Here is a 25,722-nt window from a genome sequence, read left to right as displayed (position 1 = left end):
TTGGACGTTTCATGATTCACAGCTCAGCATAAACATCATTTTTCTTATACTAGGTTTTGGTGCTAACATGTCAGAGAGCTGAGTGATTAAGATAACCTCATTAGGAATATAAACTCTCTCTGACATCATACATTTCTAAGAGTAGAAAAAACAGACTATTAAGCTTAGAGATTCATGCCTGACTTTTAGGCTCTCAGGGATTGTTTATAACATACTTCATGTAACATAATACTAACCCTAATATTTGTTATTTAAAAAAATATAAGAATTCAGAATTTAACAATATAAAAACATCATAAAATAAAAAAAACAGACCTCCAGTATATGTAGTATGTTTTTAGAGATGGAGACGTAAAGAGTTTAATGTCATTCGTTTTCCCTTCTGAGAAATCATCCTGGAAACCTGAACCTTTACTCAGGCACAGCTGATGTCTCCAACACCATCAACAAGACCAAAGCCTTGTTAAGTGTTTATATAAGATCATTATATTAGTGGTTAAGGGAAGATCAGTGAAACATCATGGGTCATTAACACACTATAACTGTTGGGTGGTCCAGTCAGCCAAAGAGTGACTCACTCTAAGCACGACGTCAACAAGGCGTTGGTCACAGTCGCCACATCGTCAACAGTTCGTGTGGGACGCCGTGTCTGACGTGATGATGATTAAGACAAAGTTAAAATGACATCACACACACTTTACGTGCAAGAGACCTTGTGGATGTAACTTTAACCAGAGAAGCTTCATGCCTGACTCCTAGCGTGAAACCAAACCTGCGTTTCACCTTAACTTTTAATATTTTTCCAAATGTTTTCTCATTTTTTTATCTTGAAATCCAAAGTATTTTTCTTCACAAATAAATGAGCACAAAAAAACGCTTCCAGGACGTTGTCAGCAATAAAGGGTCTCCTGATGTCTGGAAGTGATATTCCACTGAATTCCATATTTGTGTTTTTAGACATCAATGGTAGCAGACATTAATTTAAATTCAAGCAGATGATGCTGATTAGATTCAGTCACCAAGTTGCACCTTTTTATAGTAACTTCATACAGTTTCGGGGTTTGGAAATCAGCCATGAAGGACACATGACATCAGGTCATTTGCATAAATCCACAGAGAGCAGAAAATCTCCTCACCTGCCAATTCTTATTTTAACCCCTAGAGGCAGGGCCCAGAGGGGCTTACAATGAAGTGACATGAATGCTTAAGTTATGTGAAGTTTTTGTGTTACAAAAGTGGATTTTTTTAATGTGGTTAAATCACCATAGTAACTGATGCTGAACACATAACCAGGTCAGGAGCAGGTTATGTTCAGAATTTGGTTTAAAATTAACTGGAAGCACCACATTTTCATGAATTCTTTTATTTACGGTACATTTTATCTGCATTTATTTGCAACTTGCAACAAGCTGTACTTCAGTAAACCCACCAAATGAAGCCTTTCTGTTAACGCAGTGCACACTGTGTGTTAATGCAGTTAAAAACAGGTGCTTCACTTTCAGAGTGTGGTTAGTACGCCTGTATTGATGTAGAATCAAGTGTTCCACTTAAGGCTTTTATTTTGAAATGATACTTTATGTGGCATGGCCTTCACACAGTTAAAGTGACAGTGAGTGGGAGGCTGTGGAAAGGCCAGACTAGAATTGGGCTTTAGTTCAGTTGTCTCCCCTCAGTCTTTGTTAACTTGTTGTTTTATTCTTGAGTCTGAATTGCTCATTAACTTTTTGGATTTTTGTTATTTTCCTACAACCTCATCGCAGAAATTCTATTGCTAATTTTCAGAATGGCTTCTCATTATGGACTTTGTTATACTTGTATTAAGGTACTGAATGAAAATGTTCCTAGAATGCAATTTTGATAATTCAAGTAAACCAAAAATTGTTCTTAAAATGGCTTTAAAAAAAATTAAGCTAATCCATTTCGATGCTCAGTTTAAATAGTAACAGAATATCTGGCTTCCTGTCTGATATCTTAGCATAGACCAGCATGACTCATAATTAGCTCGACCAAACCTGCAGCTCATACACAACATTACAAAACAATATAAATATCTCCCTACAATAAAAAGGGCAGACAGAGATCAAGCAGACTGGTCACAGACAGCCTTTCTGGCAACCAAATATACACCAGCAGAAGTGATCATAGGCATCAACTCCTCTTAAATCCATGCCAACCTCTCCAAAGGTCATAAAACAGTCAGGGCTTGTAGGAGAGGCAGAACAGATGCTTTTGTAATGGCAGCGTATTTTCACACAGTCCACTTGGCTGGATGCTGGTATAGTAGATGTTAAGCTGTTGTCAGGTCTGTGCCTGCTGGTTAAAGTGGGTATAATGGGCAATAGAGATAGAGAGCAGAGCATGGCGGCATTTCTGAGTGACATGGAAAATTCCCCACTCACCTCACACTCTCTGCCTCAGTTTAACGTACACAGAGGGACTGCTGAGCGTCACTCTGGGATTTTTGAAGCAACAATTCATGTGTAATTTTTTCAATCCAGATTGATTTATCAGTGTATAAACATTTTTTTTTATTTTTTACTGCGCTAGAAATGGGATACATGGATAAAATTCTAATGTGTATTTGTTTAAACGAATTCAGAAATGTAGAAAATAAACAATAAAATATTAGAATAAAATATTCTGTCTCTTTTTTGCCACAAATTTAAATATTGTATAAAATTGTTGTATTTGAAAATGCCAACCATGCTTTCTGGTTTAAAACCCTGGCTACATGGGGCTCATGGACAAAGCACTGAGAATCACCATGAATGGCACAGCCATCAGTTGCTTGGTTTCCAGCTGAGGGATAACAATCAGTCTGGATCATAATTTACTTTCATCTTATTATCCCTTTAGAGTTGGAGGTCACTGCAAATCAATAGAAAGAGAGTGATCGCCTTTATCCTATGATTACGTAAATGGGAGTAGTTTCTCTCCAGGTGACAGAGGCTCTATCTATGAGTGGTTTCATGAAAATGAATCATGGTTTAGTCTCGACACTCACCAGAGCTCAACCTAAATGAACACTGATGGACTTTGCATCGATGTTTCAGACTTTGCTAAAATAGCAAGCGTTCCTTCCTTTTTAAGAGCCCCAGAGACTTGGACAATCATCTCTTTTTCCACAAAGCCCATAGATGGATTTAGCCACTATGGTGTAATTTAACACCAGATTTTACAGAAGATTCTCAATAAGTCCTAGAAATACTCTTTCTTTAGCTGATCATCTAGATAATTTCATAATAATTATATTAATAATAATAATAATAATTTTATTATTATTAAACTGAAAATGTTCTGCAGTTGCATTTTGATATTTTTTATTTACACTGAATGATAAAGAACATATTTTTGAAACACACTTATTTACATTGTTACTGATGAATGTCCAGAATATCCGTCCAAGGTTGAATTGAAAAACATCTGTATCTGAGAGAATGTTTTCACATATTTTCTAGCAAATTTTGGTCTGTGATTGAAATAGGATATGCTCTTGTTAATCCACCAGCTACTATGGTTTGTGGAACAGACAACAGACTGTCATCGAATGAGAAATCAGTTTGACCTCTGATCAGGTTACAAAGAAGAATCTTATTTTTGTACCTGTTGTCTGCCTGTGTTTGTAGGTCACCCATTTCGAGAACTACCATATGTCTTCCCATGAGCTGCTGCAGAACAGCTCCATCCTGGCTGTTCTTCTCTTCCTGGCTTTAATCCTGCAGAGAACCTTCCTTCAGGCCTCGTACTATGTCACCATTGAAACAGGCATTAACATGCGGGGAGCTCTGCTGGTGAGTGAAGCATCGTGGAAAATGAACATTCGGACAGGTGTTTCAACACTCGGGTGTCACTTTGAAAAGCTCATCGTGAATGATTTCTATGATGCTTCAGAGTTTTATCAGCTCACACAGCCATTATCTGTCACCTCATGTGACACCAGGCTCTTTTAATTGCTGATGTAAGCGCCAGCTTAATAGCCACATAGAGGTTTCATTGGACACCTGTGTGTAACAACAGTCCGGTAGATTTCAGCTGGCAGTCAGTGTTGAACAGAAACATGGAGGAGGGTTAAAAATTTCCAGGGCTGATGTAAATCGATGATGTGAAGGCATTTAGTTAGCATTTCTATTTAATTCAGTTATGTAAGTGATGGGTTTATTTATAGGAGGAGTCCCTCAGTGGGATAAAGTCTTTGGCATTCTACATAGTGCTGACACTGTCCATTAACCTATTAAAGCTAAAACAGGGCTTTTTTTTTTTACAAATGTGTTTAAAATGCTAAATTCTAAAAGAACGTGCTATGTTATAGGTTTTTCTTTTCATATGTATTTTTGGCATTTAGTCTTTATCAAGACAGGCTTGTGCACAGCGGAAGAAACAGCAAAGTTGCTTTCAATAAGCTAAAATTACTGATAAGTGGTAGTGGTAAAAACTTCCATGGTAAATGTAATTAGATGTTATCCAAATATTTAGTAGGCATTTCTGCATAATTCAGTTATGGCAGTTATAAATATATAGATTCCATTAATGGGATATAGAGTGTCTGGCTCTCCATTAAAACCCAGAATAATACTGCTAGTAATGAATATATTCATGAAAACCACTGTGCCATGAGCTGGAGTCAGCTCAGCAGCAGACGGCAGACAATATTTTATTTCACTTAAACTCTAAGATAGGTACTAAATATCTAACCATTGTTTATTGAGGAACCAGATGGAATGTCCCAGTTCAAAGTGCTGGCCCTGACTCAACTATTTCAGTCAAAAAAAGGTTGGTATTACCATCTGGATTTATTTATTTCGTGATTTGGTTCTGGGACCAGTGTGGGACCCCACACTCAATAAACACAGACATGACATTGATGAAGTCAAGTGGGTTCCACAGCAGCTTGCAAATGCTCAGTGACCTTTTAAAACAAGGTGACTGCCTTCAAAAGGTTGGCATTATAGATGAACTAATATGTCTATCTATCCATCATCTTAAACCTTCCTTCATCTGTCTTGTTCTTGTCTAGGCAATGATCTACAACAAAATCCTGCGCCTGTCCACCTCCAACATGTCAATGGGGGAGATGACGTTGGGGCAGATCAACAACCTGGTTGCTATAGAAACCAACCAGCTCATGTGGTTCCTCTTCCTCTGCCCCAACCTGTGGGCCATGCCCGTGCAGGTAAGATAAGCCATATTCTTAAACATATTTGGATATGTTTTACTCCTATCAATAGTTTTTCAAGTCAGGTCTTTTTGTTTCTTTGCAGATTGTGATGGGAATAATTCTGCTCCGTCATTTTATGGGCTCGAGTGCCTTGGTGGGAGCGTCTGTCATAGTTCTGCTAGCTCCGGTCCAGTACCTTATAGCTACAAAGCTGGCAGACACGCAGAAAATCACACTGGTAAAGAATATATTTATACAAATGTTTTCTCAGTTTAGAAAACAAAATTTCCTGCATAATTCTGAACAAAAATCTTCTTTGGATGTCTTATTTGCTATTTCAGGAACACAGTACAGACCGTGTTAAAAAGACCACTGAGATCCTAAAGGGCATAAAGTTGTTGAAGCTGTACGCCTGGGAGAACATCTTCTGTGACAGTGTGGAGGAGACCAGAGGCAAAGAGCTCACCAGCCTCAGGACCTTCGCCTTCTACACATCCATGTCCAGTAAGATGAAAATCAGTAGCAGGAGTTTTAAGTATGTGAGAAGAATGTCTGCAGACCAGCAGAAATGGAATTTGTTTGGCATGTACAGAATGAATCTTGTTTGAAACACCACACATATATTCAGCGATGGTTAGCATAAATAATTTTTCTAGGAAATTATTTCCACAGTACAACTTAACAAATTAAATTACAGCATGGGGCGATCGTGGCTCAAGAGTTGGGTGTTCGTCTTGTAACCGGAAGGTTGCCGGTTCGAGCCCCAGCTCGGTTGTTGTGTCCTTGGGCAAGAGAACTTCACCTTCCGCCTACTGGTGATGGTTAGAGGGGTCGATGGCAGCCTCGCTTCTGTCAGTCTGCCCCAGGGCAGCTGTGGCTACAACTGTAGCTTGCCTTCATCAGTGTATGAATGTGAGAGTGAATGAATAGTGGTATTGTAAAGCACTTTGAGGGTCCCGAAGAGCGCTATATAAATGCAATCCGTTATCATTATCATCATTAATAACTGCACTTGGTTTTCAGGTAATTATATTTAATTTATACATGCTTCCCTTAGGCAGTATCCTTCAAAGCAATAGCATGCATTTTCACTGCTATGCAGATGGTATCCAGCTTTATCTATCCATGAAGCCAGATAACACACACCAATTAGTTAAACTGCAGTAGTGGCTTAAAGATATTAAAACCTGGATGACCTCTTTTTCTAAATTCAGATAAAACTGAGGTTATTGTACCCAGCCCTAAAAATCTCACAAACAGGGTGTCTAACCAGATGCTTACTCTGGATGGCATTACCTTGGCCTCCAGTAACACTGAGCAATCTTGGAGTCATCTTTGACCAGGATATGTCCTACAGTGTGCATATTAAACATATGTAACACTTAATATGAAACACTGATTTCTTAAATTTACACAATATCCTAAAAATTGGAAATATCCCGTCTCAGAGTGATGCTGAAAAACTAGTTCATCCATTTATTAATTCTGCACGGAGTGTTTCTTTTTCATTCCCCTTTTTTGCTCACAATGTGTTTACACAAAATTTTGCCTTTAATTATTAGCTATTATTAAACTCTAAGTCTGTTCCACAGTGTCCTGTCTCCCACCCTCACTCCCAAAGATTTTCTCTGTATTATTGTAGGGTCTTTACACAATATAAAGTGCCTCAGGGACCTCTTTTTGTGATATAAATAAAACTGAATAATTGTTACTGTTATACAGTATTTGATTATAGAGAAGGCTCTTGTCTGACAATGCAACATTTGTTTTTCAAAAAATACATTTTTTAAAAGGGACTTAAAGTATGTTATAAAGCTTGTATTGTTACCTAAATCAGCTAAGTTACTATGCTACCAATAAAACATGTTCCTTTTTTTTGTGCAGTTTTCATGAATGCTGCTATTCCCATTGCTGCGGTTCTAGCCGTAAGTCAGTTTTATTACAATCTGTAAAAGAATTTGACTCTGCTTTAAATGTTCTACTTGCTTATTTCTTAAGCTATAATTCAACAGCATAAGGAAGAGATGTTAAACTTGTCTTTTGTTGTTTTTTTGCAGACATTTGTGACGTATCACATCCTCAATGAAAAAGGCCCCAGTCCTTCTCAGGCCTTTGCAGCTCTGTCACTGTTTCACATCCTGGTCACCCCGCTCTTCCTGCTTTCCACTGTTGTCAGATTTGCTGTGAAGGCTCTGGTTAGGTGAGTGTTTAGATTTATTTGTATTGTAAAAGGTTGTGGACAGCTGGTTGGGATGCTTTGACTGAAGGAGAGGGGATGTGGACATGACTAAACATGGAGTACAAACTGGACATGGCTTCAGCGGAAAATCTAATTAAAGGAACGTCAAGGAAACCCAACAACAGTGACGAGAAACTCTAAACTCCTGAGAGATTACCGGTATTGGAATCATCACAGTGTCACTGTTAATGGGCTGTGTGTGTGTGTGTGTGTGTGTGTGTGTGTGTGTGTGTGTGTGTGTGTGTTCTTACAGTGTTCAGAAGCTTGGTGAGTTTCTACAGAGTGATGAAATTGGAGACGACAGCTGGAGAAATGGTGACATATCTGTTTCCTTCGAAGCTGGAAAGAAACCCATGGGGATGGTGAGTTACAATAACAGATCAATAAAAAAAGACCAATTAGGAAGTGCAAAAGTAACAGTTTGTATTTTTGACTGCTACACCTCTGAGCCTGTTTGGGGTATTTGAACATTTTACCACTCAGTGAAATGCAGGCCTAATCATGTGGCTGTCTGAGTCTTTAGTCGCTTAGTGTCTGCTCTGCAGTGGGATTATCACTGTTTGTGTTCAAATGGACAGTCAGACCACAAAGCTGAGTGACTCACATGATTCATTAGAGCTGTAATGGTTTTCACATAGGATTGTAACAGGAAATTAGAAAAACAGCATACCCATTTATGACATATTTTTTCAACTCATTTTATTCTCACTCAAAATCAGCTAAAATTAGACAACATAGAAAATAAAACCCCGTAACAGTAATACCGGATTTTGTTTTCATCTCCATTATCATTTTATTGCCTCTACTTAATGTTAAAAACACATTTTTTAGACATTCTTTAGCAACTAAACTTCTTATGTGTGGAAACTAAGCAGCAGTCATGGGGTGTTTACTAAATGTAAGACCAAAGTGGAGATATTTGGCCATAAACGTAGCATGTCAGCACAAACGCCTCATACCAACTGTCTGCACGATGGTGGAGAGATTATGATTTGGTATTGTTTTCTAACCACAGCACCTGGGCACCTTGCAGTCACTGAGTACATCATGATCTTCTCTGCACACCAAAATATTCTAGAGTCAGATGTGAGGGCATTTGCCTGACAACTAAAGCTTAACCCACAGAAATTGACTGTTACCTGCTTCCTAGTATCTCCAATGACATCAATCACATGCCCTTTTCTAGCTGGTCCATAATCCTCTGTTATGTAGCCAATATGGAGATCTTTGAGAGTGAAAAGTGTGACTTTTATGGATACAGCATCCTCGTATCATCAAACGCTCACTCCCGTCTCTCCCTTTTTCTTTTGGTTGTCCCTCTCAAGACCAAAGCCATCAACAGGAAGCAGCCAATGCGCTACCAAATGGACAACTATGAGCAGCCAACCAGGCGACAGATGAGACCCTCGGAGACAGAGGATGTGGCTGTAAAGGTCAGGCTCAAAGTTTATGTGTTAGGGGGATGTTTACAGGGTTGTAGGTTAGATAGAGGCTATGATCACATGTAAAGTGCAACACATGGACCCACATCTGCCCATTTATCAATGAACTTTTTGTTTTTTTGGCAGCTTTAGAGGAACTGGCTGTGGTTTAATTTGTTTAATGGACACCTCTGACTTTCCAGAGCTGTAGATGTGGGATAAAGAAAGTAGATGATGGGACTGGAAAGACATCATTAGTATCGGAGCAGAAACCTTTGTCTTGATATCTAACCCACTGGTGTCTTGGAGGGTTTTCAGCATGTGACACTAAGAGTGAGGGTTATGAGCAACACATTTAGGTGCAATGAACTCAGTTGTCCAGACTGACAGTTCCCTCTTAAAGGTAAATAGTCTTTTGAGGATGGTTATGCTTAGATGCAGAGGAAAGGTTCCTGTTTTGATGGGAATAAAGAGAGAGGAAACTCATTCAGCCGTGTTATTGGCTGCCTGTTCAAGGCAGGTGCAGGATTTCCCTGACAAACACACCTGGAGAGCGGACAGCAGACACGATAAAAGCACCTTTTCAAGAAAAAGCATCAGATGGATAAGCACAGAAGGGCTGCGTGCGGTTGCTGCCACTTATCTCACTTTTACGAGCAGCTGTTTCATATCTTTATTGTTTATGCGTCCATGGGTTTTTGCCTGCAATCATACATGCGACATGCGTGTGTGCACATACTCTCACTCCTCTCAGGAAGTGCAGGATTCACATGAGAATTTGTTGTCCCTTAAAGGGCCTTGTGGATGTTTCCAAGGTTTTCTCAGCCCCTCTGTGAAGACTCCTCTTCCTGTCCCATCCCTGTGGAGTGATGCTATTCTCCAGATGGCAGACCCCCAATTAGAGCGGTAGCTTTTCCATGCTTGACACAGACCTTGTTGACTTATCAGTGTAAAACTTGTTTGTTATGCATTACACACACCCACATATACAAGGTTATGGCCATTTAAAGGAGTCCTAGTTTGCCTTTGCTTTTCCTTTTTCTATCAGATATGTATTTTGGTGGATGCTCATGTTAAACATGGCCAACCAACCGGCCATCCAAACTCCACACAGAAGGGTTTCTGTGTGGAGATCCAGATCCAGGAAAATCCGGACAGAATGCAGATATAGCATTAATGTTTGTGTAGTTCCCCTAAAATTCTGTGAATAGAGGAAATCATACAGGCTTTAAATCAGTCTTTTGTTTTGTTCACATATTTACATATCATCAGGCCCATTTCCTGCAGCTGCACATTTTCTATTAAATATTTTGACTACATTTATCTACTCTCAGCAAAATCTCATCTTTTTATTTTCACTCCCCTTTTTGCACATCTCCTCTCCCTGTCCTTTCTCCTTCCTCCCTTGTCAAATTGTTGATAGTATCTTAACTTGCTTTCCATTTTTATATACCTCATCCTGCTTTTTGTAATCTTGGTTGTTTACTTTTGCTCAGGAGCATGGACATAAATCTGAGATTTCCCATGTGTGTTTTGGTGGTCATGCATGAACAGCCTGCTCAATTGAGGTGTATTTGTTTCTTAGTCACTCAGTGTAAAACAATGTCTAAATATTATAATCTTTATTTTTGGTGCTATAATCTTTTAAAAGAGATCTTTCATCATCTTATGATGCTCTTATATTCTTGATTCCTTTGGGATCTGGTCATCAGGAAAAGGAAGCTTTGAAGAAAGTTTGCGTTTCACGGGGTGTCCCGGCATAAAATAATAAAAATAAATAAATGCAACAGATGGGAGTAATGTAAACAGACTCCATGCATGAAGGGATGTAGACGAGGGATTAGATACACAAGTCTGTTACGTGCTGATCGGCGGGTTTCTGGACACAAATAATGAAGCTTTCAAAAAGAAATTTCATTGATAGTGGAGCTTAAATTTAAGACTTCTTCCATTTGATCTTGCTTTAATGCCACGTCGTGAAGAAGCAATGAGCGGAGGGTCATGATCCTTTATTCCATCCCTCTTCAGTCTAAATTTCCAGTGAACATGTGTGTTTCAATCAGCTGACTGATTTTCATTGTTTCCATTTCAACAAAGGTGATTTCTAACCAAGCTGAGGAAGCTGAATCCTTCTGTTCTTTCTTGTGTTGACCTTTTTTGAGTCAGTAATGGAAAATAAAGTAAATTCCTTTTCATAAGACTCATCCAGCTATGCTTACTGGGGGTAACTGATTATGCAAATGGAAAATGGAAGTAATTATCATTCATTCATTTTTGGTTAATGTCTAAAAGCTTGTCTTTAAAGAGAGGTCTTTTATGGATTTTCCACTAGGCCATAACACTACCATTAAAGTCATTAGTTGCACTTCGATTGTATTTGTGTCGGACGGTGTCAATATCCCATGGTTAGAAATTTATATTTGGTCCAATAAAAATGTAAATTGACCACATTTTGTTATATTTAGCTTCAATCTTTCAGATTTAATACACAAGCTGTAAAACGTGTCGTGGGACCAAAGAACAACTTGTTTGGATGGTGAACTTATTGGAAACCATGAATACATACTGTATATTATATAGCCTGTCAGGCCTTTTAATGCAAACCTGTGATTTTTTGGCAGCATCGATAACACTGACTGTAATCTCCTACTGAAGTGTGAGTGGATCAGGCCTTCACACATCTTGCACTGACAAAACAGAGCTGTAGCACCTGTCCCTCTTGTGTAACAGATTTTTATTTGTCAGCAATCACCAAAGTGAACTTGATGTGAAATGCGTCACAGGATGACATTTGGTTTGGTGTCCCTCATGCCACGAGCCCAGTGTGTGTGTGTTATCTCAGCAGTGTTCACTGCAATGCACTTACTGTTAGCATTTCTTAAACTCTGGGTCGGGGCGTAAAGTGGGTCATGTCCTTTGCTCCAATGGGTTCACACGTAACAAGAAAACAGCACGTATTCATGTTGCATAATGGGAATTTACTGAGAGTCATGTGCTGGGAAAAAAAGCACTTTAGCGCACTTTAGTAGTATAACCCTTTTGTTACCTTATGATTTTTTTATTTTTTATTTCTCTGTGTAGGTCACGGGTGGATCCTTCACCTGGGGAAATAACCTGTTGACACTGTCGGACATCAACATCCGGATCCCAACAGGTAAGACTAGACGACAGGTAGAATACTTTAAAGTTCAGGTTTGTATAAGGAGAAACTCTAGTATGTGGCAATGGAAATTTTATTTATGTTGCATATTTCATCATATGTAAACGCAATGTGCTCAAAACACAAGAGGTTTACAATGCCTTAAGAGTGTAAACCTACACAGCTATTAAGTGAAAGCTTGTGGAAATAAAAAGGGTTTGACATATGTTATATATGATGCATCAAACCTAATCATTTCTGTCCTGTACCCAAACTTGCTGATTCTTCTCCTCATACTCTTCCTTTCTTTTAATTCTCTTAGATGTCGTGACATTTGAGGTTTGTTCTTCAACAGTTAGATTTGGTGTACCTCAAGGTTCTATTTTTGGGACCTGTTTTATTTTATATGTCACTTTATAGGCTACAAGCATAATGTTGCCTTAATATTTTAGCATTTGATTTTTACTTTCTTTTATTTTACTAATATTTTGGTTACATATTCATATTTGATGTGTATCATATTTTCTCTTTAATGTTTTGTAATGTGGATATTTGTCAGACCCAGTTCTTTTAGAATTTGCTATATAAAAACACTTGATTTTTTATATATACGGTGCTTAACAAATGAATTAGACCACCTGTCATGTAAACAGGAAAACACAAATAATTTAGAAATCTAAAGGTAAACATTATGTTGTTATGTGTTAGACAAATAATACTGAATTTATGTTTTTATACCCATATTTAAGCTGGCATACCATTTCACCAATGAAATGAATTTTTCTGTTCAGGTTAATTTAAGAAGGAAAAGAAAATTATTATTATTATTACATTTATTCATTTTTTTTTAAATGTGACAAACTTTTTAGCTTTAAAAAAATTAAAACTGTAAATATTAAAAAAAAATTACCATTAAAAATATAATTTTGATTAAAGAGTTTGTGCACACTGGTGGATTAACCATTAGAGAAACTGTAAATTTAGGTTAGTTTTGCCACAAACCTTATATTAGGTGGTGGTCTAAAATTTGTTAAGAACTTTATAACATTAAATGCTGCTTTGCATATTAAAGCAGTATCAGTGTTTAAATAAATACATGCAATCACAGCCAGATACTGACTCTGCCAAGTGTTTTAAATTTAGAAGCATACAACCACAGGGAAGGATCTTCTCACTCATATCATTGCGTATTTTAATACATCTGCTGCCTTTCACTTTCTTATGGTGGCTCTGTTCTCTGTAACATTTCTCTTCTTGTTTTAAAATCTAGTTTTTGAGATTTAAGATCACAGTAAGTTTTGAGCTTGTCTTTCTTGTTTACTGTTTCAGTGTGACAAACACTGTTTTAGTATATGTGACGCTGCTGTTACACCGAGAGCTGCGGTAATTCTGCACTCCTGTAACTGAAACACTGAGTGTCAGGAGACCATGTTGATGAAGCTGTTAACAAATAGACTTTATAGTATGTCTTACATGCACACAGACGGACACACACGCAGTTTCCCTCGGGAAGTGACTTGCTTGCCATCCCAGTCATGCTACTACTAAGACAACCAGGATTTGTTGTCCTGCCAAGTGCTGGTGTAATGTTGTTCGGAGTAACTGGAGTGTTATGTTTGTGCGTTTTTCAGTTTGTTTTAGAGTCATTACAGACTTTCAGCTCACAGTGGCTGCTTGCATTTAGGGGATAAGGAATAATAAACAAATAGTAGATCTGAGCTCCTTTTAAGCTTAGTTTGACTGGTTTTGTCTGAAAGTTTCTTGTAATCATATTTATAGATTACCTTGATTGTTATCTGAGAGATTATGAGCGGGGTGTATTGTTGATGTCAGTAAGTAGCGGGGTTTCTAAATGGTTAACCTGCCCTCCACATTTAATGCCTCAGATTCTCATTAACATACATTTTTCAAGTTATTGAAACATCTTATGTCGTATAGTCTTCTTACAAAATCATGAATATTTAAATATTAAAAGGTTACAGTGTGCCTTACTCTGTAATAAAGTAGCATCCACCAGATAAATTTAGCTAGAGTTAAAGGCAAGGTTAGGTTTGGGTTCAGGTCACGCCCACCCCCTTTTTATACAACTACCCCCAAATTAAAAATCTTTCATCTGAAAAATTGTAATTGTCAAACATATGAATCTTAATCTGAGAATCAGTTCCAGACCTGTTGCTGCCATCGATCGTACATTTTCTCAGTCTAAACTCAATGTGTTTTCTATGCGCAGTTGTGAATAACATCTGTGAGATTTGAAAATGATTGTTTTCATTTAGATTTTCCACAGCCTCCCAACTTGTTTTTAAAACAGGTGTTACACTTCATCGTCTGCAGTCGTGGAAAAATGAAGCTTTCACATAACTCTATGCAGTCATCTGAAAAACTAAGTACTAAGTACACTGCATGATTCAAAAGCTTGTAGGGTAGAATTTCAGTCAGGGTGACTTTCATTGGTGCAAACTTTAGCTGTCAGACACATGGCCTCACATTGGACTCTACAATACTTTTGCATACAGAAGATTTCATGGTTGACTCAGTAAGTGCAAGGTGTTGGTATGAAGTGTATGTGCTGACATGCTGTGGTGCTGTGCATTATGTCCAAACATCTCCACATTGTTTGTTCAGATGTAACATTACAACCATTCCAAACCACCGTGCCTCTTCAGTATGTGGCTGATTGTTTTGTCATGAATTTTAACTAAGACCTGTCGAGTTTGAGATGTAGGTCTTTGATTTTTTGGAATTTCTCTGAGTATTGCATAGTTTGAATTTTCTGAGATGTCCCCTCCTGGGAAGATTTTGGCATTGTGTTAACACGCACCAGCAAACTATCACAACATCTACTTTTCATTAGCTAAACCTGGCTCATACTTACCCTCTTAACTGCTATGGAAGCAGTAAAGGTTTTTTTTAGTTTGTTACGTGACTGCAAAGAGTCTGTTTAGCATGTGGCTAAAAGAACACCTAATACTTTCTCCACGTGGGTCACCAGTGAAATGGTGGCTTTAGGAGATCAACTGAGTTTCTAGGTAGTTTACCATCACCCCCTTTTTCATTTCATTCTATCTCAGGTCAGCTGACAATGATCGTGGGCCAGGTGGGTTGTGGGAAATCCTCCCTGCTGCTGGCCATGCTTGGAGAAATGCAAGCCATCGAGGGGGGAGTCTACTGGAGCAAGTAAGAAAATATTTTATAAGTACTTAGTATCATGTGATATGCAAGAATCTGTTAAATGTAACAGAGGATCCAAGGCTGGTGGATTAATAATAAATAAATACAGTAGCTGTTTTGGTGTGCTGCAAATAATTAAATAGAGGAAGTGGAACCCATGTTCTAAAAGCTTTGAATTTGTATTAATTTTTTTAATGTATCAGAATGATAATCTCATATTTCTCATTGTATTTTGTTTAGTCAACATTTAAGTACTTTCAGTTGTTTTTGTTTCACGCCATTTTTATTTTACGCATCTGGCCACATATGGTACGTCTTCATGATGGACCATGATTGGGAACAAATGTAAACTAATAATATCTTGTCTGTGCACAGAGTAATGCTGACAGTAACGAGAAGAATCAATTACTGGCTCGTTAGTGTCAAACGTCCAGCAGCGACTATCACTGTCATTTAATTTGCCACTCTCGTGGTCATCTGGGATCTGTCAACTTCTCCTCTGGAAAGCTTTCCATTTATAAAATCAATTATGGAGGACTCAGTTACAGTCAAACTATGATGTGTAAAAGCATTATGTTCTCCCCGAGTTTAATGTAATTGCCGTTCATTCGCTAAAATATGGGAGATATTGAGTTACACCAAAGATGCTTTCATTCATTTTATTATTTAATTAAACTGCAAAAGACAAACTGGTTATGCAGCCTCACAAACCATAAATGACACTGGCTGAATCAATTACGAGGAGGATATTTGGTAATAAGCAGATCTCATAGCTTCATAGCCTGAAGGTGATTCTGCTTTCACTTTCAGGAATGAGCCATTTCTACGACACATAGAGGTCAGCTGTGTTTGTCGTCTCTGGACATTTTATTATTAGAGAAAAGGACTTCCTGGTTTCTACTGTGTCTTATGCTAACTGAAGAGAAGTTCTGAGATAACACTGGTCATTTGTAACATCTCAGCTGCTTCCATAATTGTGATCAGTTTTTCTCAATGTCCTGACAGTTTCACACTTTTAGTGGTTCACTCAGGAGTTTCACCCACAGTAAGGTGTTAAAATTGGGAGGTTACTTGAATAAACATAAGTGTTTATGTAGAGCTGTGGTCAGAAGTTTAGGCCTGTTAACTTCTCATTAGTTATCATGACTGACTACAACTAAAGTCATTAAAGACATTAAAGAAGTCATTTAAAAAGCCCCAAATACCATGACATACACAGATTTTTAGTGTGCAATGTGAAGCTGGAAATGGAAACAAAAGGTCGCTGTAGGTGTTTGCAGTGTGCACTGTCATATTAGATAACTGTCCTGTGACTACGACTCCTTTTCTTTCTGTAATTCAAGTTTCAGTTGCTTTTTTTAGAGGATTTTTGAATTTCTATCGCCTATATTTCTGTCTTTATATTCTTATATTCTCTTTGCACACTAACCAGTGTGTGTGTGTGGTTGTGTGTGTGTGTGTGGTTGTGTGTGTGTGGTTTCTTTCCCTTTACCTTCTGCTTTCTTGCCATATCAGGCAGCCTGATTGTGAGGTGATCCACGAGGGGAACATAAGGTACCTTCTCTCTGGTCTACAGTCATTTAAACACAGACTGTAAATACTCAGGCTTGAAAATAGGTACTATTTTCTCACTTGCATACCCTCATGTTATTTTAAAGGGGTGTATTGGCAAAAGCATGAGTATCTTCTTGGTGTTAAATTTGTTTATTAGTCCTAATTAGTCCTCACTGAGCACAGCATTTCCCCATCAGTTTAATATAAAGAGGTTACAAATCATTCCATATCATTTTTTTATGCCTTTCAACATATATATTTAGCCATTTGGATGATTTTTTTTTTTTATCGCTCATCGTGTGTTATGAAGGTTAAGTAAGTAAATCGTATTAGGAAGTAATCTGAAGGTTTGATCGGCTGTGGTTCACGAGCCCTACAGAAACCAGTGCTTGATATTGGGTAAAGCAGTTTCTGTGTTTACCAAGGACACTTTCTATCTGGTGTTTGCTGAGTTAGTGCAAAATTGTACTGAAATTCAGAATAGAACCACGTGGACATGCACAGCTATCATTGAGAGTTTTTACTCTAAAAATCTGCTGCACGTTTGTACTGAGTGGCAGCATTGAGGTTTATCCTGAAGTTGGAGAGTGAGGTTAATATTGGAGATCTGTGGAAGGCACATAATTATCAGTACATTCATATTTCTCTCAAATGTTGAAGGAACACAATTTTTATCCTTACATTAGGATATCTGATGCTCTTGGCTGATGATGGCCTCAGAGGAATGGGACATTCACTGTTTGGTTCTGCTTTGATGCAGAGACATTAATCAGTCTGAATGTTGTAGCAGGATAGCTACAGCATTCAGACTGTATCGTCGTAACACATGCCTGATGCATCGATTACTTCAAGTTATTCAGTGGTTAAACTGATTTCCATGAGCCAAGAGAACCAGTACAGAAGTTTAACACACTGAAAGCTCTTAGAGTGACCAAACCATCTGAGAAGGGTCTTAAACTTGCGTAACTCTTGCCGCTGTTGTAATGTTTTTGTAATGTTATAAGACTAATCTAAAAATATTAAATTGTTACATTGCAGTGTTACATATTGAGAAACTAACTGCAAGAGAAGATAATTTATGTGTTATTTAATTTCTTACAGCTTACAGCTGTTTAAAATAAAGATAAACACAACAAACATAATAAATAACATACACCACGTACGAAACTCAAAAGTATAAATGCTGTCCTCTCTGCAGCCTCTACACTGTAAAACATGATGCTTTTAAACTTTTCTCTTTATTTCAAAGCTAATTTGGTTTTACTCGTTTTTCATGTCTTGTTAAACTGTAGATGTAACAATAAAATCAAATATTCAATGACATGCAAGAAACATCTATGCATATTTATTACATCAATCATTATATTGATTTTGATTAAACTGAACACCTCATTATTCTATAGGTTTATACACCACAGTGTTGCACTGTTTTTCTTTGTTCTAGCACTCCTCTTGCCAGATTCTCACTCGCTATTTTTAAATATATTAGCTGACTTTTGTGTATGACTTCTGACAACCATGTAATTTTTGAAATGTATACCTTTCAACTCTACTCTACTAACTCTATTACTAGTCCTCCAATAGTACTGGAGCTGGAGAACAAGAAGCAGTACATCCTTAAAGTAACACTGAAAATGTTTCTGAGCTTAAATTAACATGAGAGGGTTGGATACTTTTTAAAGTGCAGTCAGGGCGTATTTAATGCTGCACGTCCTTCTGTAAATAGGCTTGATTTAGCAGTTTGATTGAAGATTCTTTGTTTGTTGAAGGCTCTTCTGTGCTCGTTTAAGCTGGGATATGATTCTTACAAAAACACGCTCTCGGTCGCAGAAAATACACGACCTCATTGTCGAGGAAGCCACAAAACCTAATTATCACAGACAGACAATGACTGCATCACTTACACAGCCCTTCTTTTCTGGGTGGGAAGGTTAATTCAGTTAACAGCTGGCAGGCTGGGGTTTGACATGACGACGTGGCTCTTCCATTTGTTTTCATGTTTTTTTTCTTCTTCGTGCTTTTGGTTTTCCTCCTTAAAAAACGAAGCAGCAGCCCATCTTTTGTGTTTTGTTATCGCTTTGCTTTTGTGGTCTTGTCCTTGTGTTCACACGTAAGCGCAAATATACATGCAGTGGACGGCAGTAGGCTAATTCTAACACACTGACTTTGACAGTTGGTCAGAGGCAGAGGAGTCTGATGAAGACATCAGGAGGTACTCGCTCTTCTTCTGGTCTCGACCTCAGAATGATGTGACCCTTTGACCCCTCAGTCTCACCTCCTCCTCTTCTTTCTCCTCTGCTTCTCCTCCTCTTTCAGTTTTAACTCCATTTGTCATTGTTACTGTGCCTCAGAAGAAGTTGCCATTTTGCAAATAGCCAGGTTGTTGTTCTTGAACACATACATATAAGCTGTCTTTTTCTATATAAATCAATATTATATAGTGTTAGTCATAGACAAAAAACATAATTCTTTAGTGAATACACAGCTTATAATACTGAAATTAAAAAGCAATGCAAGGTTGCCAGTTTATTAATGCAATATTATTTTACTTTTATGGATTTTTTCTTTTGTTTTGTAAAGAGGTAAAAAGTCCAGTAAGCGTTTCATTATTTTAACTTTTTAAATATAGAGATTTTCTTTATCTAATGCTTATGAGGACTTGAAATGTGATTTCAGTTCTTAAACCTGAACCAATTTCAATAAGACAGCAGCTTAATGAGGAGCCACAGATGGATCACTTATTGGTTTATTCTTTCTTTCTTGAATGATTTTGCTACATCAGGTCATATTGTGTGTGTTCAGGACCATCAGCCTTCAGAGAGTGTTCTGCTCATTGTGTTGCTCTTTGTTCACGTGTCGTGTGTTGTTTTTGTTTTTATTGCTGGGAGTCATTGGATCCCCCCCCCTTCAAAAAAACAAACAAACAAACAAATAAACAGACTATAAACTGACTTTCTGATGCAATTGCGATATTTCTGCTAGAAGATAGCACCAATAAAGAAAACGGGAGCTGGCCACTTTATTACTTTTTTTCTCCAAAAAGGTTTATTTATAATAGCAGTTTGTTGACAGTGGCAGTTGGAGGACAGACCTCTCAATCTAATGGCTTCAGATCAAAAAATATACATGTGGAGGCTTTGAGGAAGACTTTGTTGGAAAGAAGATTAATTTTCTTATGATTTGAGGGTAATATGATGGTTGTAGAATAAAAATTGTAGGCATGCCAACAGGTTCAAAAGAAAATTTTAATTAGAACTTTTCCCCCCTTTTTTGTCTGTTAATTAGTCCACTGGAGCCTTCTCATTCCCTCAAGTGGGCGAAGCATTTTAGGAATTTTGTAAAATCTAAATCATAAAAATAAATAAAAGTATTAGACTCATAGCTTTGCTAGTTGATTTAAAGTTTTAACAACAAAACTGTGTCAGAGGAACAAGGCCAGAGAAAGAAAACCCACAGCTGAAGGATACCCCAACCATGAATATGAAAAAATGAGATGAGAAATGGGATTTTTTTTGACAAAGTGTTAGATAATTAAAAAATGGTATGCAAAAACTAGAAATGTTTGCACACTGGTGAATATCATTTTCAGGCTTTGAATGGTGTTTCCAGTTTTGGACGTACAACACTTTATACTGGGATTATTTGCTTTACATAATCCCATCAATTACTAAATTTAAGATTAAATCAGCAGCTGGGAGCAAAGATGTATTGTTCCCTCTTAGACAACCTCAGGCACCCCTTAACCAACACCTCATCACATGTAGACAATCAGTAATTAAGCCTAAGCAGCACCCAAAGACTCCTTACATTGCCACCTCAAGGAGCCAGCTTGAGGTGGCTTTCCAACGGGGTCTACATTTCATCTATACCTCTGAATATGCACAATTTAAGAAAGTACAGTTCTGAGAAATGAATTCGGGCATCCTACACGATTATATATATTACTTACTATACAGTCAGATTTTACCGGAAAAACAACTTTTAGAGACAAAATATTAGAAAACTGTCATCATCACAGCTCTCTGACCTCGTTAACGACTTCACACCAGAGCGGGTCTCGGCTCAGACTCCCAGCGGTGGTTTTTGACGTGTTGATGTTTGTATTCATGATTGTGTTGCTGTAGATGATGTCATGTTGTTGTTTTTTTTATCATTATGAACTGTTGATAATTTGCAGCTCATCATTAACCTCATCCATGACCTTCATATTTATCCCTCATATCTGACAAGTTGTTTTTACATTGCAGTGGAGTTTGACAGATTTACAAACATAATCCTCCCTCTCTTCCTCCTCGTTTTGTTTTTGTTTTTATGTTTGGGTCCCACTTTCATAAAGCTGATCAGAACAGGAGTACTGATCTTATGTTAGCTTTTGCCTTTAGATACAGCAAAAAGCTACATATTGATAACTGTAAATAAAGCTGCGATGTTGTATTATGGTGCTGAATTCAATGGAGAGGTTTTAGAGAACAAAAATAAATTTCCAGATTAAACTTAAAAATTTATATTTAAAACGTAATGTTAGAATTAAACACTAGTATTTTTTATTTGTTCAAGAAACCAGATTGCTTTACTTTTTTTAGGTTAGCTTTTCCTCAGTGGATGACTTATTATATTAATAACTAAATACTTTAACAATCATAAGGATGCTGACCTGTAAGCAACACTGCTGTGAAGGTGGATCAGTATTCCTGCTCTTTAAAGCTTTATGAATCCATGACCTGCATTTTTTACCTGGTATCTTTTTGCCTCTATTTCCCGTGGTGCACACAGCAAGAACAGAAACTCTGTTGCCTACGCTGCCCAGAAGTCCTGGCTGCTCAATGCTACTGTGGAGGAAAACATCACCTTTGGTAGTCCATTCAACAAACAGCGGTGAGAACCCCACAGCTCACAGTTACAGCTCACCTCAGCGGTGCTTTGTGTTCTGACGTGATGCACATTGAGAGCTTTCCTGACATGTTCATGGGTGTTTTTCAGGTACAAAGCAGTGATTGACGCCTGCTCTCTGCAGCCAGACATTGACCTGCTGCCATTCGGAGACCAGACTGAGATTGGAGAGAGAGTATGCAAGTTTTTAATTTGCCTTAAAAAAAAAACATAATCACATGAAGGGATTTAATTTATCTGTTTCTGTGTCAGGGCATCAACCTGAGTGGAGGGCAGAGGCAGAGAATCTGTGTGGCCAGAGCTTTGTACCAAAACACCAACATCGTCTTCTTGGTAAGCTTAAAATTTTCCTTCCCTTAAACTTTCTTTTTAATGTTCAAAACATTGGAAACCCTGCTGAGTTCTGTCCTTTTTTTCCTTTTTACAATGTACAATTTTACTCCTAATTTGTAGCCAAATTAGATAATGCCATTTCTTTACAAGATTAAGTTCTGTAGTATTCTAACCTTCCCTTTTTTATGTAATTAAATGTATCATTGCAGTGATGTATTATGTGACACACAGTACATTGTGGCCGTTGGGATAATGACAGTGAATGCTGTCATTTGTTTATCTGTCTGCGTAGTTGTGTAATTTCCTGCTGCCACCTCGATTTTTAGTCCATTAGCAAGCATACATTCCTCATTAAAATCCATCAGTGGAATTCTTTTATACACTCATGACCCTTTGTAATGTCTACGATGGTTGAGAAAAAAATGAAACGTATAATGAGGAGGGAATGTTTTTCTTTTGTGCTGTTCATATCTGATATCAGGGCTGGAATATATGCGTCATACACTCCCACATCGAAAGACATAAAACAGCCATAACACAGGCTTCATTAACACAGTATAAAACACACATTTTAGCATCCGCCGTCCTGTTAGCACAAAGATTAATGGACATCTGGCTGTTATCCTGAGGAGTTTAACTTGTGATGAAGAGCTGGATATAATCAAAATTATCTCAGAAATGAGGTAGAACAGGTAGTACAGAGACACAGGGAGAATTTACTAACTTTTACATGGTGCGACTAATCATTTCTGCTTGGAAATTTCACATTACAGTTTTTTCCATTGTTTCATAAAGTATAAATATTTATTTACGGAGTTACCTTTATTTAACCAGGAAGTCTAAGTGAGATTAAATGTCTTTTACAGAAGAGGAACCATGCAAACTGAATTTATATAAAAAATACAACAAAAGTACAGCATCTACATCATGATGTACAATATACTAATACCTACCTGCCTCCACATGCCTCCTTTACAGCATTCCTTTTGATGGAAACTGAAGGCTTGCTGTACGTAAATAGACTGAAAATAGACTGTACATAAAAAATGTACACACTGGTCCATGACCTTCTGTTTTGAAGCCTCGAATTGAGCATACTGACAGTCAACATTTTGGTTTCCAAAAGCCTGTAGTGATGACTTTTTGACATCACAGATTCACCCAGCCAACATAGATACATGCTAATAAAAGCTAACAAGTGGACAAGGCGGCAGCCAAAGCTACTTGGCAGTCAAAGTAGTCTCTCCCCTCGTAATGGAAATTTAAAGACTGAATTTCAATCGGAGAGTTTTTGTCCAGCTATCATAAAGAGAGAAACTCTCCACAGAAACCAAAATCGTCTTTTGTGACTCCACAGCTACTTGTAGGTGCTCCCTTTTCACAAGGGGTTGCCAAAGCAGGTAGCCCCCCAAAAATGCCTTTGCAGATATAACCCCAAAGGGGATTTGTGCCTCCAGCCAGAAGCAAACCAGTGACCTTTTACAGTACTTGCCAAAAAATATGACACCTCTCAACTAGCTTTAAAGTTAGCATAGTGTATGGAGCAAGCCTCTAGTGGCCATTTGAGGAACTGCATATTCTTGCACTTCCTGTTGGATTCATTTTCAGGTTAGAAACTTTCTGTTTGATTTTTAAAAAACTTTTCTCATGACAATTTTTTAAAAAAAAGAAAAAACAATCAATGGTAACATAGTACAGATAGTACAAAAATAGACTTTTCCAAGTAAGGGTCTGAGCATTAAGATATAGACCAGCGGTCCCCAACCCCCGGGCCTCGGACTGGTACCGGTCCGTGAGTCGTTTGGTACCGGGCCGCGAGAGTTGAGGCTCAGGTGTGAAATGTATGGTTTTCGGGGTTTTTATCGGTTTTCAGCGTTATTTTGTTATGGTTTTGATTGTTAACTCGGTTTTCCTGGGTCTTTTCACGTGAATAAATCTTCTTTTTTTCAGTTCCCGTACTAGTTTTATTTTGTTGCATTTATCCGCAACACCTTAAAGTGAAAATATTGTCGGGCATAAACCGGTCCGTGGCGCAAAAAAGGTTGGGGACCGCTGATATAGACTATTGTTTATATTCAAGAGACTTTTATCCACCACATCTCTAATTAAGGCTTTGTCTGTCATAAATCTGATATACATCAGATTTGCTTTTCATTTGAAAATAAACTCAATTTGAAAGTATTTTATGATCATGAATACTTCTCACGAAATGTGATCCTCCAGGTATTCACTTATGAGAGTGAAACATGACAGAGCAGAGGACATATGTGTCAGTGTTACAAATGTTAGTTTAAACCAGTTGATTACATAAGTATTCAGGACTAAACATTTTTAAACTGAATACGTATAAAAGCATTTCAGATTGAGAAAGTCATTCATCTGTCAGATTAACTGATATCCATGCTTCTCTCTTAAATCTTGCAGGATGATCCATTCTCAGCACTCGACATCCACCTCAGTGATCATTTGATGCAAGAAGGAATCCTTAAATTTCTGCAGGATGATAAACGAACCGTGGTTCTCGTCACCCACAAACTGCAATATCTTATACATGCAGACTGGGTAGGGCCTTCTGTTTGCAGGAACATACATGTCATAAATTCAGTTTTCATTGAGCCTTAACATTATATTGTGTGTTTTGTCCAGATTATAGCAATGAAGGATGGTACAGTCCTGCGGGAGGGAACTCTGAAGGACATTCAGACTCATGACATTGAACTTTATGACCACTGGAAAACCCTGATGAACAGGCAGGATCAAGGGCTGGAGAAGGTAAGGTATAAATCTGCAGCTGTCTAAGTGTTTATTAAAGCTTACTGTCTACTCTAATGTTCCTCCTATGATATCCACTCCTCCGGTGTGTAGGACATTCAGCAGGACAGTCAAACAACACTTGAGAGGAAGACGCTGAGGAGAGCTTTCTACTCCAGAGAGGCCAAGAACCAAATAGATGATGAAGATGAAGGTGACAGATTCCTTTTCAGAGTTCCCTCCCGAAAAGACATGATGACACATAGACATAGTGCCATCTTAGGGTTCATTGTCAAAGTTTGGTGGAGTGCTTGTTTCTCCAAAATATTCTAGATGACATGTTAGTACTCAAAAGTACTTCTAGTATTTTAATTGAATGTAACCTAACACTATTTAGCACCATGGCATCTTTAATACCATCTGTGATGATTAAAATGGTTAATTTATAATCACCTTAAAATAAAAATGATATCTTCTAAATGTGATTTTATTCTAACAGAAGAAGAAGCCGAGGAGGAAGACGATGACAACTTTTCCACGACCACCAACAGAAGGTCAAAGATCCCGTGGAAGGTAATCCACTCATCTGCACAATGACATTTTCTCGTGATTTAAAGTGTTGTTAGCTACAAAAGAAAAATAACCTGAGCTAGTTTACTGGACAGTTGTTTGGTGTGGTGTTAGTTACCTGCTACTATTTTTTTTTTAGAGGAATAACAAGTTTGACCGACCAAATAACCAGTGACTACTGCTTTTCTTACTATGATCCATGCTGCTCTCTCAGGTGTGCTGGTGTTACCTGTCTTCTGGGGGGTTCTTCATGGTCTTCCTCATGATTTTCTCTAAACTCCTCAAACACTCCGTCATTGTGGCGATCGATTACTGGTTGGCTAACTGGACGTCAAAAATCAATACCAGTGCAGAAACAGGAACAGACATGTATATTAATGGAACCAGACCCATCAACACCACAGTGCAGGTACAATATGTCTGTCATGGGTTTTAATGGGTTTTACTGGGATTGTAATTGGTTTTATTAGGATTTTAATGGGTTTTATTGGGATAATGT

General features: G+C 37.8%; 1 protein-coding gene across 8 annotated transcripts in view; it reads left to right on the top strand.

The window, feature by feature from the left end:
* abcc9 (ATP-binding cassette, sub-family C (CFTR/MRP), member 9) overlaps positions 1-25,722 on the top strand; it is a 71,192-nt gene that overhangs the window by 15,872 nt on the left and 29,598 nt on the right. For 5 of the 8 annotated variants that reach the window (XR_014870231.1, XM_085138099.1, XM_085138098.1 and 2 more), the window contains 20 exons: positions 3,627-3,791; positions 5,015-5,170; positions 5,259-5,393; positions 5,497-5,659; positions 7,040-7,080; positions 7,213-7,355; positions 7,648-7,756; positions 8,720-8,827; positions 11,897-11,969; positions 15,026-15,131; positions 16,641-16,679; positions 18,853-18,891; positions 21,453-21,554; positions 21,660-21,744; positions 21,822-21,902; positions 24,327-24,464; positions 24,549-24,674; positions 24,768-24,867; positions 25,153-25,226; positions 25,438-25,632. Coding sequence is in view for 6 of the 8 variants with exons in the window: in XM_085138099.1 (XP_084994225.1) it covers positions 3,627-3,791; positions 5,015-5,170; positions 5,259-5,393; positions 5,497-5,659; positions 7,040-7,080; positions 7,213-7,355; positions 7,648-7,756; positions 8,720-8,827; positions 11,897-11,969; positions 15,026-15,131; positions 16,641-16,679; positions 18,853-18,891; positions 21,453-21,554; positions 21,660-21,744; positions 21,822-21,902; positions 24,327-24,464; positions 24,549-24,674; positions 24,768-24,867; positions 25,153-25,226; positions 25,438-25,632 (2,178 nt within the window). In the remaining 2 variants the exon portion in view is untranslated. The remainder of the gene's footprint in view (positions 1-3,626; positions 3,792-5,014; positions 5,171-5,258; positions 5,394-5,496; positions 5,660-7,039; positions 7,081-7,212; positions 7,356-7,647; positions 7,757-8,719; positions 8,828-11,896; positions 11,970-15,025; positions 15,132-16,640; positions 16,680-18,852; positions 18,892-21,452; positions 21,555-21,659; positions 21,745-21,821; positions 21,903-24,326; positions 24,465-24,548; positions 24,675-24,767; positions 24,868-25,152; positions 25,227-25,437; positions 25,633-25,722) is intronic. The other 3 variants (XR_014870232.1, XM_085138102.1, XM_085138101.1) reach the window with 2 other exon arrangements.

The sequence above is a fragment of the Neolamprologus multifasciatus genome, chromosome 17 (genome assembly GCF_963576455.1).
Source record: "Neolamprologus multifasciatus chromosome 17, fNeoMul1.2, whole genome shotgun sequence".
Taxonomy (NCBI): Eukaryota; Metazoa; Chordata; class Actinopteri; order Cichliformes; family Cichlidae; genus Neolamprologus; species Neolamprologus multifasciatus.
The sequence above is the reverse complement of the archived record's forward strand: the minus strand, read 5'-3'. Positions and strand labels throughout refer to the sequence as shown.